At 37.4% G+C, this 14,972-nt stretch overlaps 2 protein-coding genes across 3 annotated transcripts; both read left to right on the forward strand.

The window, feature by feature from the left end:
• The first annotated feature begins 4,113 nt into the window (after positions 1-4,113).
• On the forward strand, positions 4,114-8,505 carry LOC103342610 (peptidyl-prolyl cis-trans isomerase). The gene is made up of 5 exons (XM_008246244.2): positions 4,114-4,689; positions 5,010-5,108; positions 6,198-6,242; positions 7,556-7,693; positions 7,895-8,505. The coding sequence occupies exons 1-5, from the start codon at positions 4,294-4,296 to the stop codon at positions 8,255-8,257; spliced, it is 1,041 nt and encodes a 346-aa protein (XP_008244466.2). The 5' UTR covers positions 4,114-4,293; the 3' UTR covers positions 8,258-8,505.
• An 812-nt stretch (positions 8,506-9,317) lies between these two features.
• On the forward strand, positions 9,318-14,876 carry UVH1 (Restriction endonuclease, type II-like superfamily protein). 2 transcript variants are annotated; one of them, XM_008246242.3, is made up of 9 exons: positions 9,318-10,308; positions 10,522-10,742; positions 10,821-10,909; positions 11,166-11,327; positions 11,712-12,695; positions 13,279-13,389; positions 13,471-13,731; positions 13,816-14,039; positions 14,412-14,876. In XM_008246242.3, exons 1-9 carry the CDS (start codon positions 9,452-9,454, stop codon positions 14,620-14,622), a joined length of 3,120 nt encoding a protein of 1,039 aa, XP_008244464.2. In that variant the 5' UTR covers positions 9,318-9,451; the 3' UTR covers positions 14,623-14,876. The 2 variants fall into 2 exon arrangements, with proteins under 2 accessions (XP_008244464.2, XP_008244465.2); XM_008246243.3 differs by having other exon boundaries at positions 9,319-10,308; positions 10,824-10,909.
• Positions 14,877-14,972: the final 96 nt, after the last annotated feature.

Consider the following 14,972-nt stretch of genomic DNA (forward strand, 5'->3'; position numbering starts at 1 on the left):
TACCTGCCTAGCTAGCTATTTGTGTCAAGGTACGTAGTTAAAGAGAGAAAGAAGGTCATCAATGGCTTTCGGGGTCTTCCTAGTTCTGGTTGTTCTAGCCATGCGGGAAGTGAAAATGGTTGGTGTTGCACCAAGTGCTGCCCAGTGCCACGAGGAGAGGGCGCTCGCGATAAAGGCATGCATGCCAGTGGTGTTTGGGAAGCATTTATCAAGGGACGTACTCAGGATTTCAAATTGGGGTGGGCTAAATTTACCTTACGTAAAAAACCTAATTGCAAATCCCTAATTGATAATTCATAACACTGAATTGAAAATCCCTAATTTATACTTTTTAAATCTTAAAAAATCCCCAAATTTGAATAACAATAAATTGAGGAAAGAAAATTGTAAGATTCCGCCAATACAATAATTTTGCTAACATTCCACCAATAAAATATGACTCACCAAGAAAATTGAACATGTTGAAGGGCTGATGTGTGAAGTGGGGAAGGCTGTAGGGTGGGTTACATGTGACTTTGGGCTAGAAAATAATAAAAGCCATCTGGGCTATAGCCTAGGTTAGCTTGTTGTTGGGTTTGTCCCTGCGTCCATCGCCACAATGTTGCCAGCACGCAAGGGTCAGCCATGTTGAATGCATATGCCATGTGATCCCCCAAGCTTGCAGTCACCCATTGATATCAACCGCAACGGCGGAACCATGAATTTTTCAATGGTGAGCTAGCTAAAGTTATTACCTTAAAATCTAATGATTTTTTTTTTACTTACGGTTTCTATAGTCTTTTAGAAATAAAAGTATACATTAAATCATATCAATCACGCTAGTTCATAATTTCATTGACTAATTTTCAATAAGCTTTTTTTCTTTTTATACAAGCGATATTTGTGGAGAGGGGAATCGGACCTAGGACCTCAAGTGCATGACTAAATGCTAATTTCCAATAAGGTTTAATATAAAACAAATACATAATTAATGAAACCAAAAAGCACATATTATAAAATGAAAAATATGTTGGACAACGTAATTGAAAGTGTACCTATTTTAATATGTATTTTTATTGATGCCTTGCAACTAAACTCATAAAGAACTTTTTTGGACTAGTAATAGGTTAATATATATTGGGCTATGTTTAAAACAAGTATATATAGGTTTGATTTTTTTTAATCCCCAAAACTCCCCCTAGGCTACAGCCCACTTTAGTCATTAAGAGCACTTCCACCCACAAGGGCTAAGCATAAGGCAAGGGCAAGCAAGGGCTGCCACTATTCACGTGAATAGTATCAGCCTTGCCATTTGTGGTTCCACCCATGAGGGCTAAGTCTAGGGCAAGTATAAGGCAATTACTGTTCACTTAAATTTATTTTTTTTTTTTAATACTTAAAACATTGATTTTGATAAGCTTTTCGGATAAGATTTACAATTCCCAAGTGTTAATATTTATCGTAAAATCCTCACCTAAAAATCAAGATAACATTTTCGGATAAAATTTTGAAATTAAATTGGTGTGGAAAGTGAACAATATTGGTAGGTATGTATAGTTTCAGAATTTTTTGATATTTTTTTCAATTTTTTTAGCCAAAATTGGACAACCATTGGATTGTGCAAGATTTTTTGAAGGCTCTGGCTTGTAACCATTAGGCAATGTGGACGGTGGGTCCAAAAGTAATTTTTTGAAAATTGAAGACTTTAGTTGGTCCGCCTTGCGACTGGATTTGAGAGATGCTCTAAGGCTCACTGAAGGGTGTGGCAGGAAGATGCCTCGCCACTTCAAGTGTGGGAGTAAGAAACACCCATCTTTCCCACTCTCTCTCTCTCTCTCTCTCAAATAAATAAATGTCTGTTTGTAATTCTAGTAACATCATGATGAATTCATGAATAGTGAGTGTGAATTAATGGTTATAATTCCATCCGTTGCTCATTATATAATATCTGAATCTTTGACATTCTGAAGTAGTGAAAAAATTATTGGTCAAAAGGGATTGGAAATTAATCTCGAATGAACGTAATAGTTGAAGACTTTATCGAGATTTGAACTCATAACATCCTCGAACAAAATAAAAATTGAATGTCACTAAACCAAAAGCATGATCGCTTATCCAGATTAAAAGCAGTCTAAACTTTTATACTTCAACAAAAGAAAAACTCCAAAGTCTTAAAACTAAATCAAGCCTTATATATATTGTGCATGCAAAGCAAGACTATGGAATGTGATTGATTTATAATTAATACTCGCGGAGGGCCCGCCGCCCTACAAAATACATTTTGACACAAGAAAAAAATGAATATTATTTTTATTAATTGAAATCTAGCTCTGCTAAAATTCAAAAAATAAAAAAAAATAAAAAACATAAAAATCTAGCTAGCTATCTGTGTGAAGGTCTTGACTTCGTTAATTTACACGAGTGCAAAATGGGGCTGCACATGAGGGTCCAAAGTCCGATACTTATCTTAACATATCCAAGTTGAATTAAGCAAATTAAACTGATTACATTAATTATTAACTGAAGATGGGAAATTTGAGCTTATGATATCTTCAATATCGCTTGTATCAAAACTTTGAGATATGTTCCATTTTGTCCCCTGAAAATTTGGCTCACAACGACCGCCTAAATTATGATTTTGTTGTAACGTGGGTCATGGTCCAAAAGTAGCAGACTGGACTTGGGGTAGGCCGGGTCGTTTTCTAGACCTGTTCTACTAAATACTTTATAGTAATTTATCGATTACTCTAGAATATCGTGGGCAATATTGATACTGAGATTTTACCCCACTCATATTTTTTTCCTGCACACAATAAAATAAAATAAAATGTGAATACAAACACATCACGGCATCATGAAATTATAATGCATGTTATTCTAGATAAGGGATTTTTGTAGAAATGTCACCTAAACTTATACCTCAGTTTCAATTTGTCACCTTATAAAAAAATTAAGAGAAATGTCCTTAATTTTTAAAAAATCCATGATTTGTCATTTGACTTTAGCACAATCCAATTTTCCATCCATTTAAAGGGTATTTTAAAAATAGAAAAATCATTATTTAAAAAAAAAAGGTATATCTTTTAAACAATTAAAATTGAAAAAAAATAAAAATTTCTCACCTTCTCTCATCCATTGTGCGCCACCGGCAGCTCCGAACCAACCTCGCCCACCTTGAAATCACTTCCCTCTTCCCTCTTCACAAGCCCTTCCTCTATTCCCCTTCCTCCTTCTCTCTATACCATGGAACACCTACTCTCTACACACAAATTCCCTCAGCCTACCCAAATCGAGTCCGTCTTTTTCTTCTTCTTTTTTCTTTTTGATATTTTTCCGTTTGCATATTGAAAATTTGTGGAAGGACAACTACCAAACCAACAATTCGATAGCCTATGTAACATGCGGTGACCAAGCAAACTTTAGATCCTTCAACAGAAACACAGTGGCGTAAGTTAATGAAACTATGAAGATAGAAAAAGGGTTGGATTTTTTAACGATTATACCGTAAAGTTTTTCTCTTTCTTTTTTTGCTTTTGCTACTGCGTCCTTTTCATTTTTCAAAATAAACCTATATATATATCTCAAATTTCTATATCTCTAGCGTTCTAAAATTCATCATTCTGTGAAAGTAAGAAAGTAACCATTTAATGAAATTAGTTATTAGTATCCAGGCATTTCCATAATAAGTACAAATAAAGTTTAAAACCATGTGAATTTTGTTATTCCAATCCAACATTTATAAAGACGATACGTTTTGATTCAGTTTGAGACAAAAAAATGAGCACATAAATTGCAGTTAAATTGAAGTAGTATTGTGTAGTTCGATTTTATAGACCATTTGACTTCTTGATGTGCCCACCCTAATGCACAATTATAGTTTATAGAGAGGGAAAAAAGAAAAAAAAAACTAGGGCTAAAGGCATTGATTAAGTAACACCAAATTTCATTGATTAATTACCACCTAAATGCATTGATTAAAGTTAAACATCACCTAAACAAAAATAGAAGGCACAAAGATCCCCTAATTACAAACTAAAAGCATGCATCCTATCCTATCGACCAAAAAAAAAAAAAAACCAATCATCCTTGAATAAGAAAACAATATAAAATGACAAAGGCAACATTGACTCAGTCGAACCAGTTATCTTAAGTAGTAAATGGTAACTTCCCTGTACCGGTGCTGCCCCTCTTTTTTCTCCATGATCAACTTTTGTCAAAAGTCAACGCTAAAATCTCCGAGTAATCTTTGCCCATAATCCAGACCAGAGACCCCAAATTCCCTTCCGGGTCTCACTCTTCTCCCCCAATCCTCAAATGGGTCGGAGGCAAAACGACCCAGAAGCCACCCATTGCTCTCCTCTCGTCCTCCTCTTGGTGGGTTTGGCTTCCTGTGCTCTGGTCTACGCTGCCCTCTGTGTAGTGCTTAAACCCAATGAAGCCTTTTCATTTTCCGAGCTTGAGTCCCTGGAATTGGTGGAGGAGGGTGGAGGTGTTGGGGTTGAGGGAGAGAGTGGAGGATGTTGCAGAGGGACTGAGAATTTGGAGCTCTGGGGGGCTGCTGTGAAGTGGGGTTCAGAGTTTAAGTTAGATTCCTCTGAGCAGTGTTGCAAAGCATGTAAAGCCATGTGTACTGGGACTGATGGGCCTTGTTTGTGTGATAGCTGGGTTTTCTGTGGGAACAAGGAGGCATGTGGCTCAAAATTTGGTGAGGTAAGTTGAATCTGGAGCCTGGTTTTTTTGTTGTCAAAATTGATTAAAAATTGTATAGTTTCTTATGTTAGTTTTGATTTGGATGGCATTATATAAGTTCAGTTAGTCTTGAGCTATGTACTTGATTCCTTGAGCATATTTTCAAAGTCTGTGTAGAAATAACATAGGACTTGCCATTCTGTGAGCATATTATCGAAGTCTGCATTTTACCATCAAATGAATTGTGAGTGCGCATAGTTTGGATTTTCTTTTTTGAATATTATTCTAAATCTCAAGTGCTTAAGTTTTGAATTCTTTGTGTTGAAACTTTGTCACTTCAGTGCTGGCTGAAGAAACAGAAAGATACATTAGCTCCTGAGCGGCAGGAAGTAGGGGAAACAGTTAGTTGGACTTCTGGACTCATCTTTGGGAGAGGAGAGGTATGAAAGTTTGATGAGCACTTTATTTTTATTATTCATGCTCTTCTTATACTGAAACTTGTAGCCATCTTAAGTTTCCATTTCTCAGCCAGTAGAAGTTGTTGCTACAATAACTATTAATCAGTAGAACTGTTCGAATATAAGGAATCAAAGTCCTGTTTCTTGGAAATTTTCTCATTATTTGTAGTGATTGAAGACTTGTTCAGATAAGAAAAAACAAAAAAACAGAAAGAAGACTTCTTGTCTTTGCATACAGGAATTTGATCATTGTCATATATGCCTATCAACCTGCACATGGAATGCATCTGGCAAATTTTCGAACTTATATGTCTATCAACTTGTTCTTTTTGTTTCTTGTTAGTTCCAGTATTCCATGTGCAATTTGATAGGCATATACGTCTAAAACTTTGCAAGATGTATTCCATGTGCAAATTGATATATGAAAATATGATTAAAAATCCTGTATGCAAAGACAACAAATCTTCTTTCCTTTCTTTGAAAAAAAAATAGTTCTGAACAAGTCTTTTTATCCAAAGAATATGACCGTTAATTGCGTATATGTGTTTCTTTTAAGGTGGAGTTCTTAAGATGGTAAAAGCTATAAACCTCTGCTTTTAATTATGAATATCTTTCGACTAACACAGATAACAAAATCTGTGTTATAGCTATAACATCCATTAGGTAAAGAGAAAATGAAAATTCAATTGAATGTGGTGGATTCACTCTGTAAGAAATAAACTAGGGTGAGCCACTGTGTTCTACATCATTGTTCTGTGTGGGACTGTAAGTCTCTGTACCTCCTGAGCCAGTTCATGACCTGTTACAGGATGAAATCAGGTCGTTGTTGCTTTTCACACAATTGCAGTACATGTACCTTCAAAATAATAGCACATGTTTTTTTCAGATTAGGAAGAAGACATGATAGGGCATTTTCTTAGTAGCTTTCCACGTTACAATTGCAAGGGTTCTGTCATTCTTGTAGTCTTTGACTCTTTTTTATTGATTATGTTTCGTTGTTATTGGTTCACAGAAATTGGTTGTATTATCAATTTATTATACTGTTGATGTACCTATATTTTCTCTTTGTAGGGCATTGTTGGCTTGGAAACAAAGTATGGAACTCTTCATATAAAAGTAAGTGTTAATGCCATCAGAATTTTCAACTCCCTTTTTCATATTTATTTTTTATTCTATAACTTATTATATGCATCATAAAACTGCGTTTAGAAACTATTTGCAAAAGGAACATGAATTCTTAGGGGCGGACTCTAGAGGGTGGTTTACAATGCACTAATCAGTCCGAGTACAACCTCTAGAGTTAACTTTGTGTCCATAAATTTATGTTCATGTTATTTTTCTGACTTGGTTCAATAATTCAAAGAGGGATCCTCCTAGACAGGCATTGCTCAAAGTCTAGTGTCCCTGTGGAACTTGATTCTGAGTTTTGGCTCACCTTCTTATCCTCATAATGATTGGATAGCATCATAAGAGAACATTATTCAAGAGCAGTGGCGGGGTCAGTTTTTCATACGTACGGGGCCTCTAATGTTATTCAAATTTCCCTTAACAAGACAAAAAATCCTTTTGAGAATAAACTTTAGAAGCAGTGACGGATCCAGGACTTCATATTTACAGGGCCTCTAACAAAATCAGCAAAATAAGCCTCTAGTCCATTGATTTCAATGATATACTGAAACTTACTGGAGGATTTATCTTCGTTCTAATCTGCAGAGAAATTAATCAGACCAAAAGATTCACTAACTTTAGTCAACTGGTCCCTTAGCCCGGTTGAGAGTGGAGATAAAACTCAGAGGTTTTAGCTCTACGGATTATTATTAATTTCAACCTGTGGTGGGTTGGAAGGACAAAAGAGAGAGGGAATAAAAAATCTGTCTGTCGTGGGATAGAACATAAAAAGAGATGGTGGGACTTTTTGAAGGTACCTCTGGTCTTGTTGCGCTTCCTTCCCTGTTTATAAATATTTTATTTCGCTTAAAAAAAAAAAACAAAACAAGAAAACTTTATGTCTTTAAATTTGGTGTGCATGTTAGATGTATTCTAAATGTGCAAATTAAATGATATGAGCTTGTAATCTCTTGTGTTTATAGCTGTTAAAACATGTTATCTTGATAATTTGTGGAGGCCTGTTGAAGAAAGTATGTGTGTACCATGCAAAGAATAATGTATCTAATTATGAGTCTTCACTGGAAGGTTCGTTGCTTTGATGTGCCTTACTGTTATAATTTGATAGGACGCGTATCTCTCATAAAAAAAAGACATGAGTTTTGTTATTTGGTATATTGTAAGGATATGCAGTTTGCAGAGTGTTAATTTTTTCCAATCTGAAGAAAACTTAAGATTTTTGCTCGTCATTTATGCAGGTTTGTATGTTTCTTTGATTTATGCCACACGCTAACAATTTCTAGTTTTAATGTTCATTTATGCAGCTTTTGCCTGACTGTGCCCCTCATTCTGTAGCCTACATTCTTGAGTTGTTGGCATTGCGCCATTGTGCAGGCTGCCAGTTTTATCGTGCAGAGAGACGGGGGTCATCATGGGATTCAGAAGGAAACCACATAAAAAATGTGAGGCTTGATTAAATTCCTTTTCCTTTTTCTGAAGTTGATTTTGCATGTCTAAAGTTTCGTTATGCAGTTTCATATCACCTATGCTCTCTCATGGGAGATGTGCTACCTAAATTTGATGTTTGATGTTTGTATTGACTGTGGTAATACCATGTTTGGTCTGTGTGTTCAATATATAACGTTCTTCTGTGTATTTGCCAGGCTCCCTTTGGTCCTCCTTTTGCACTGGTTCAAGGAACACTTGATGCCCAAGGAGTGATATTTAAGAAGATTCCAACTGAGGTTTGCCCAACCATAAGAAGGGGTTCGGTCGCGTGGATTGGTTCTGGCCCAGAATTTTTTATAAGCCTTGCAAACCACGAAGAGTGGAAAAAAGAATACACTGTCTTTGCTTCTGTTCTTCCAGAAGACATGAACATCGCTGAGAAAATTGCTCAACTTCCCACCACAGCTGATGTTTGGAACAGTATCAATGTATCTGTCTTGGAAAAGCCTGTTCCCTTGTTCTTGCGAAGGATGAAGACAAGTCATGGAGATCTCACCGCAAACATGAAATCAAATTAAGAGAATCTATACAATACTGGTATGTATACGACGAAATCGGTCCCTTCATGCGGGTTTCTGTCCTTAATCTGAGTTAAATTTGCATTGCTCTCATGGAGCAAGAACACATCAATGGGGCCATAGAGAAAATTTGTGATTTAATGTAACTAACTTCATTCACATATCAGATCAAATACCAAGCAAGGGAATATTTGTCCAAGTTTATATCATTTGATTATGGCAAATGGTGCGTAGCAGGTTTCTGTTTATGTAGCTGAGCAAGTATTCTTTTTGGGGAATAGGCGGAAAGGAAGAGGATCCTCTCTCTTGTTTGTTTATCTTTCCCTCCTATTCTCTTATTTTCTCAAAATTCAAATCTGAATGTTTCACTTCATTTAAACAAAATTTGATGGTTATTTTGTTTATCGAAAAAATCGTGGCTTAAAAGAGAATTAGATAACTTCCACCAACCCTTAGGAAAATCAAAAGAAACGAAGAACTTCAACCTAAGTAATTGATGACATGGTCAAGAATTAAATCAAGAAAACTGACGGCATGAGTGAAAGAGGTTTGAGGAAAAGATGATTGATCTTTTAAAACAAACCCAGATTTGATGCGTTAGACACTAGCTCAAATCGAATTCTCTTAATTGGTCTTCCCTCGCTATTCTAGTTCTTCTGCACGACTACAATGGAGATGGCAAATCTAGTGTCTATCTAAATTACAGCCCAATTTAGATAGAACTAGGTTTGACCTAAACTTTTTATATGTGATGTATACATACAAAGTAAATTTTAAATTTTCAACTCAACTTGGGTTGCAATTTAGATAGATTAATAACACTTCGCTACATTTATTTAGTTTGTAGATCTTTAATAACATTAATCACCATAAACTCTGTAAGTGATTAAGAGCAGCTATCACTGCATCCGAGATTGTATGTAGTTAAAATCAAATATCACTGCATCCGAGATTGTATGTCGAATTCCCTACTTCACTTCTTAATATCACTTGCATTAAGAAGTAAAATTAAAAAACAACCGGGAACTCCAAACAGTTGCAGCAGCCTAATACAGCATTTCCGACAAAAAACAAAAAGCCTAATACAACAGCGCCAAAGCAATCCTCCCCAACCCTCAAAAACCCTCTGAAAAACTTGGTCTCTCTCCACTCTGCAACTCTTCAACTCTCCTCCTCCTCCTCCTCCTCCTCCAAATGGTCCAATTCCACGAGCACATAATCACAGAACTCCTCGACGACCCACAAAACGGCAGCGGTTTGGTCATAGTCTCCTCAGGCCTCTGCCTCCCCAAACTCATCTCCACCCTCCTCCTCCTCCACACACCTTCTCAGGGCACCCTCCTCATCCTCTCTCCGCACCAACCTTCTTTCAAATCTCAACTCCTCCACCATTTCCACCCAAACCCAATTCCCGAAATCTCAGCAGACCTCCCCTCCCACCATCGCCACTCTCTCTACACCTCCTCCAATGTCTTCTTCATCACCCCTCGCATCCTCATCGTTGACCTCCTCACCAAAAAACTACCCACCTCCCAAATCGCCGGCCTCATCATTCCCACTGTTCATTCCCTCACTGAAACCTCCACTGAGGCTTTTATTGTCAGGATCTTCCGCTCTCTCAACAAAACCGCCTTTGTTCGCGCGTTTTCTGACAAACCCCACTCCATGGTTTCTGGGTTTGCCAAGGCTGAGAGGATTATGAAGTGCTTGTACATCAGGAAGATGCACCTTTGGCCGAGGTTTCATGTTGATGTGTCGCAGGAGTTGGAGAGGGACGCTCCAGAGGTTGTGGATATAAGGGTGCCAATGACCAAACACATGGTGGGCATTCAGAAGGCGATTATTGAGGTCATGGATGCTTGTTTGAAGGAGATGAGGAAGACCAATAAGGTTGATGTGGAAGACTTGACTCTGGAGAATGGGTTGTTTAAGTCGTTTGATGAGATTGTGAGGAGGCAATTGGATCCCATTTGGCATACCTTGGGGAAGAAGACTAAGCAGCTTGTGTCTGACTTGAAGACCCTCAGGAAGCTCTTGGATTACCTTGTTAGGTACTTGAAAATCTTGGCTTTTACTCTTTCTGGGTTTGTTTTGCATTTGGTTTACGTTTTAGATTGGTAAGAGATAGATATGATTCAATTAGTTTTTGGGATTTGTTGCACTTGTTTGTGAATTAAGGATTTTGTTTTGGTTTTGGTTTTTTTTGAGAAATAACTGTTGGGTTAGTAATGGTGATTGATTTTGAAATGTTGTTATTTTGGTAGATATGATGCAGTAACTTATTTGAAGTACTTGGATACACTGCGAGTGTCGGAGAGTTTTCGATCGGTCTGGATATTTGCAGAGTCGAGCTATAAGATATTTGAGTATGCGAAGAAAAGGGTGTATCGATTTGTGACGTCAGATGGTGTGATGTTGAGTGATAAGGGTAAGAGTTCGAAAGGCAAGAAAAGAAAACTGAAGGGGGATGATGATAAGGAGCAAGGTGAGGAATAATAATTGTCTCTGTGGCACTTCTTTTATTATTTTGTATTTTTGAACCTTTTTGTATTTGCATATGTAGCAGTTGGTGGCACTTCATCGACCAGTACAAGTAGTGGGGTAGTTTTAGATGAAGTTTTAGAGGAGGCACCAAAGTGGAAGGTCTTACGTGTGAGTGAGTGAGTTCCCATTTTTATGTGCTCAAAATGTTATTCATCTTTTATGAATGCACAGCCTGTTGGATCAATATACCATTAAACCGTATAACGAAGTAAATATTAGTTGTGATCCAATTCTAGGCCTTTTCTTCTGTCATTTGTATCATTTGCTTCTAGTGTTTCAGTTTGAATGACTATAGGGATGATAATGAAGTTGATAACTCAAGCGATAAATTTGTCGACATTTCAATGTGTTAATTTAATTGCAGGAGGTTCTTGAAGAGATAGAAGAGGAAAGAAAACAGGCTTTTCCAAGAGGAGAACATCTGGTTGAAGAAGATGATGATGATAGTGGCATTGTTCTAGTGGCATGCAAAGATGAACGCTCATGCATGCAGCTTGAAGATTTCATTACCAATGGCCCACATAAGGTTTTCTTAATTTCTTTTTCTAAGTTTGTTTCCTTTGGCTTGCTTTGTATATTAACTGTCAAATAAATGAAAACTGGAAAGGGTATGCAACCTTGGTCTTGATTTGATTGTTCAGTCAAGTATGAAATTCTAATTTGTATATTAAGGGTTTTTTTCTTCTTAAGGAAATTGCATTTGTGAATAGGTTTGTAGGCATTGTTTGTTCAATGAGATAAATAATCATATAGTTTCATACATTTTCGAACTCTTTAAGCAATCTAAGAGTGGCTGGGCATTATTATTATTTTCTATAAATTTTTTAAATCAATTGGCTTTCAAGAATCAATGGTGCATAAACTTGTATAAAAGCTGATCAACCAATTAATGGGGTGTATTCTTGTGTAGGTCATGCGGGATGAATGGGAAAACTACTTGCTGGGCAAAGGAGAGCTGCGTGACTTGCATACACGGTTTAAAAAGAAACCAAAAAAGCCCAAAGGTTTTGGGATTCTAGATGGAGTTGTTCATGCACCAACCCCACAGAATGCAGAAGCTAGTAGCATAAACAAGCAGGAAAATGATGCACTTTTGGCTGCAGCTGCTGAAATTAGAAAGCGGGCTAAAAAAGATGATGCTGTTGGAGATGATCCTCAGCTTCCTGTTAGTGGGAGAGGACGTGGAAAGGGAACAGTAGTTGCTATAAAACCCCCACAGAATGCTGAAGCTAGCAGCGGAAACAAGCAGGAACATGATGTGCTTTTGGCTTCAGTGTCAGAAATTAGAAAGCAAGCTAAAAAAAATGAGGCTGTTGGAGATGATCCTCCTCTTCGTGGCAGAGGGCGTGGAAAGGGTAGGGGAAAAGTAAGGAATAAAAAAGGCCCAGCCAATGTTAAGAGTTCGGGGAATAATGACGATAATAATGATAAAAAAGAAGCAATATTGGATAAGCTTGTTATATCTGATTCAGAAAATGAAGGGCAAGCAGATCAACTCAATCAGGTGGTGACAGCTGATTCTAGTGAAGCAACATGCCAGGGTGACACTGTAGATCAAGGGGTATTGAGGAAGCATACTGGAGAAGCTGATTCTACTGTATCCAGAAATGCTAAGCCACTACCTCCGGTGCACTTTTACGCTCTAGAAAGTGGTCAACCCATACTTGACATTCTGAGACCCTCTACAATTATTGTTTACCATCCAGATATGAGTTTTGTCAGGGAAATTGAAGTCCATAAAGCCCAGAACCCCTCAATGAAGCTGAAAGTTTATTTTCTTTTCTATGAAGAATCTTCTGAGGTGCAAAAGTTTGAGGCAAGCATAAGAAGGGAGAATGCAGCATTTGAATCTTTGATCAGGCAGAAGTCACTGATGATGATACCAGTTGATCAGGTTTGGTTATTTTCCAATTTAGAATCTTCTCTGGGACTGTTTGCTATCAATGTTTTACAGTCTGTTTCTGTATCGTTACTGTAGTTTTACATCAAATTTGCAAGTGGATAATGTGAATTTGCTTCAATAAACCAAATATAGCTTCTAAAAAACTGTTTAGGATTGCCTTCTTGTTACTGCTTAGTTCTGGACTTTTAGCCTTCTACATGGACTATATGAACTTTTGCTGCATTGCTATTTCTCCAAACTACTCTTGAGTGTACAGGTGGAAGAATAGTTTATTCTGTTCACTGTGCGTAGCTCTATTTATGTCTTTTATTGTAAAATCATTTGAAACATATACTACTGGCACTGGGTTAAGTATGTGTTGCTTAAAGACTAATTTCCCAGTGAACAAGGCCCGCTGGTGGAACCATTATTCAGTACATATTTCTTGGACCATTCTATATATCTTGAATATTACATTCGATATGTTGGTTTTGTTGTGTTTTTAATTATTTGTGTATTTAGACCCTTCATGGTGTAGTAGTGCTTATGTTCCTTTATTTGAGTGGGTGTGGGTTTTGCCTGGATTTTACATTAGGATGGGAACTGCCTGGGATTGAATTCTTCCCTAGAACCTCAAACTATGTCATCCCAAAACTCTGTAACCAGAAAGGCGGGGGGAAGAAAGGAGGTTGAGAAGGAAATGCAGGTGCATTTATTTACCCTATATTATGTTTTATATCTCCTTTACCAGCAGAACCAGTTTGTTTAAGAATTCTCAGCCTTTCAGGTCATAGTGGACATGAGGGAGTTCATGAGCAGCCTTCCCAATGTTCTCCACCAGAAAGGCATGCGCATAATACCCGTGACGTTGGAAGTTGGGGATTATATCCTTTCTCCACTAATATGTGTGGAGAGAAAGAGTATCCAAGATCTTTTTATGAGTTTCACATCTGGTCGTCTTTATCACCAAGTGGAAACAATGGTTCGCTACTATAGAATACCTGTTCTCCTGATTGAATTTTCACAGGATAAAAGCTTCTCATTTCAGGTAATATGAATCATATCTGTAGAGATGGATCAATTGGTAGGCCTAATGCTAAGCTGGTATATTTTGTTGGATGTTTGGTTGCAGTCTGCAAGTGATATTGGTGATGATGTCACACCAAATAGTATTATATCTAAGCTGTCATTGCTTGCTCTACACTTCCCCCGGCTGCGAATCATCTGGTCTCGCAGTCTGCATGCTACTGCTGAAATATTTGCTACTCTTAAGGCAAATCAGGATGAACCTGATGAAACCAAAGCAATGAGAGTGGGTGTACCCTCCGAAGATGGAATTGTGGAAGATGATGTGAGGTAAGATGCATGATTTTCAACTGGTTTTTGCATGTTGCAGTCTTAGCTTCTTAAGCTTGTATTCCGATCTTTCATTCTTCTGGAGGGCATAGGGAGACTTCACTCTTTTTAGTAGAGCATGCAGTCTACACAAGGCCTCCTTGTGCACTTTTTCTTAAATAAAAAATCAATGCTGCATATTTATAGTGGAATTTAGTCACTAGTGGAACCACATCAGTCAGTTCCACTGAAATACTTATATGTGCTTCTGCATGCAAAACCCTCCTCCCTCTCTTATGGACCTCAGTCACTGACCTGACCATGGAGTTGGGTTTATTTGGTTCCTTCATACTCCTGATGTAAATCTGATGGCATAGTGTACTAAATGTTCAGGGCTGAAAATTACAATACATCTGCTGTGGAGTTCTTGAGACGACTTCCGGGGGTGACAGATTCGAATTACAGGGCCATAATGGACGGATGTAAGAGCTTGGCAGAACTCGCTCTTATGCCTGTGGAGAGGCTAGCCGAATTGATGGGTGGTCAAAAAGCTGCTCGCACTCTCAGAGACTTCCTTGATGCCAAGTATCCAACCCTGCTATGAAGATTAGTAGTAGCATTATTATACCTATATAATTTATTCATTGGTGGTATTGTTACAATGATTGATTACTTTCCTCCCGGATGATCTTGTCATTTGAAAATTGTTGTTGTGTTGAAGGGCTTCTTTTGGCCATTTCATTTTTCTTTTAGTCGAAGTCATTGTAATTTGGCAATTCATTGTTTGATTAGTCATACGTATAGGATATTTCATTACTGTAAATATTTGATTTATCTAAGTTGATACCTCTTCTGGCATCATCGCTATTTTTAGAATTTCGAGTGTGGTCTTGGTGGAAGATTCTAACTTAAAGTACAAGGATTTCACATTTTCACTATAAACTATTGAAGCAC

The sequence above is a fragment of the Prunus mume genome, linkage group LG7, assembly GCF_029339155.1.
Source record: "Prunus mume cultivar Tortuosa linkage group LG7, ASM2933915v1, whole genome shotgun sequence".
Lineage (NCBI taxonomy): Eukaryota > Viridiplantae > Streptophyta > Magnoliopsida > Rosales > Rosaceae > Prunus > Prunus mume.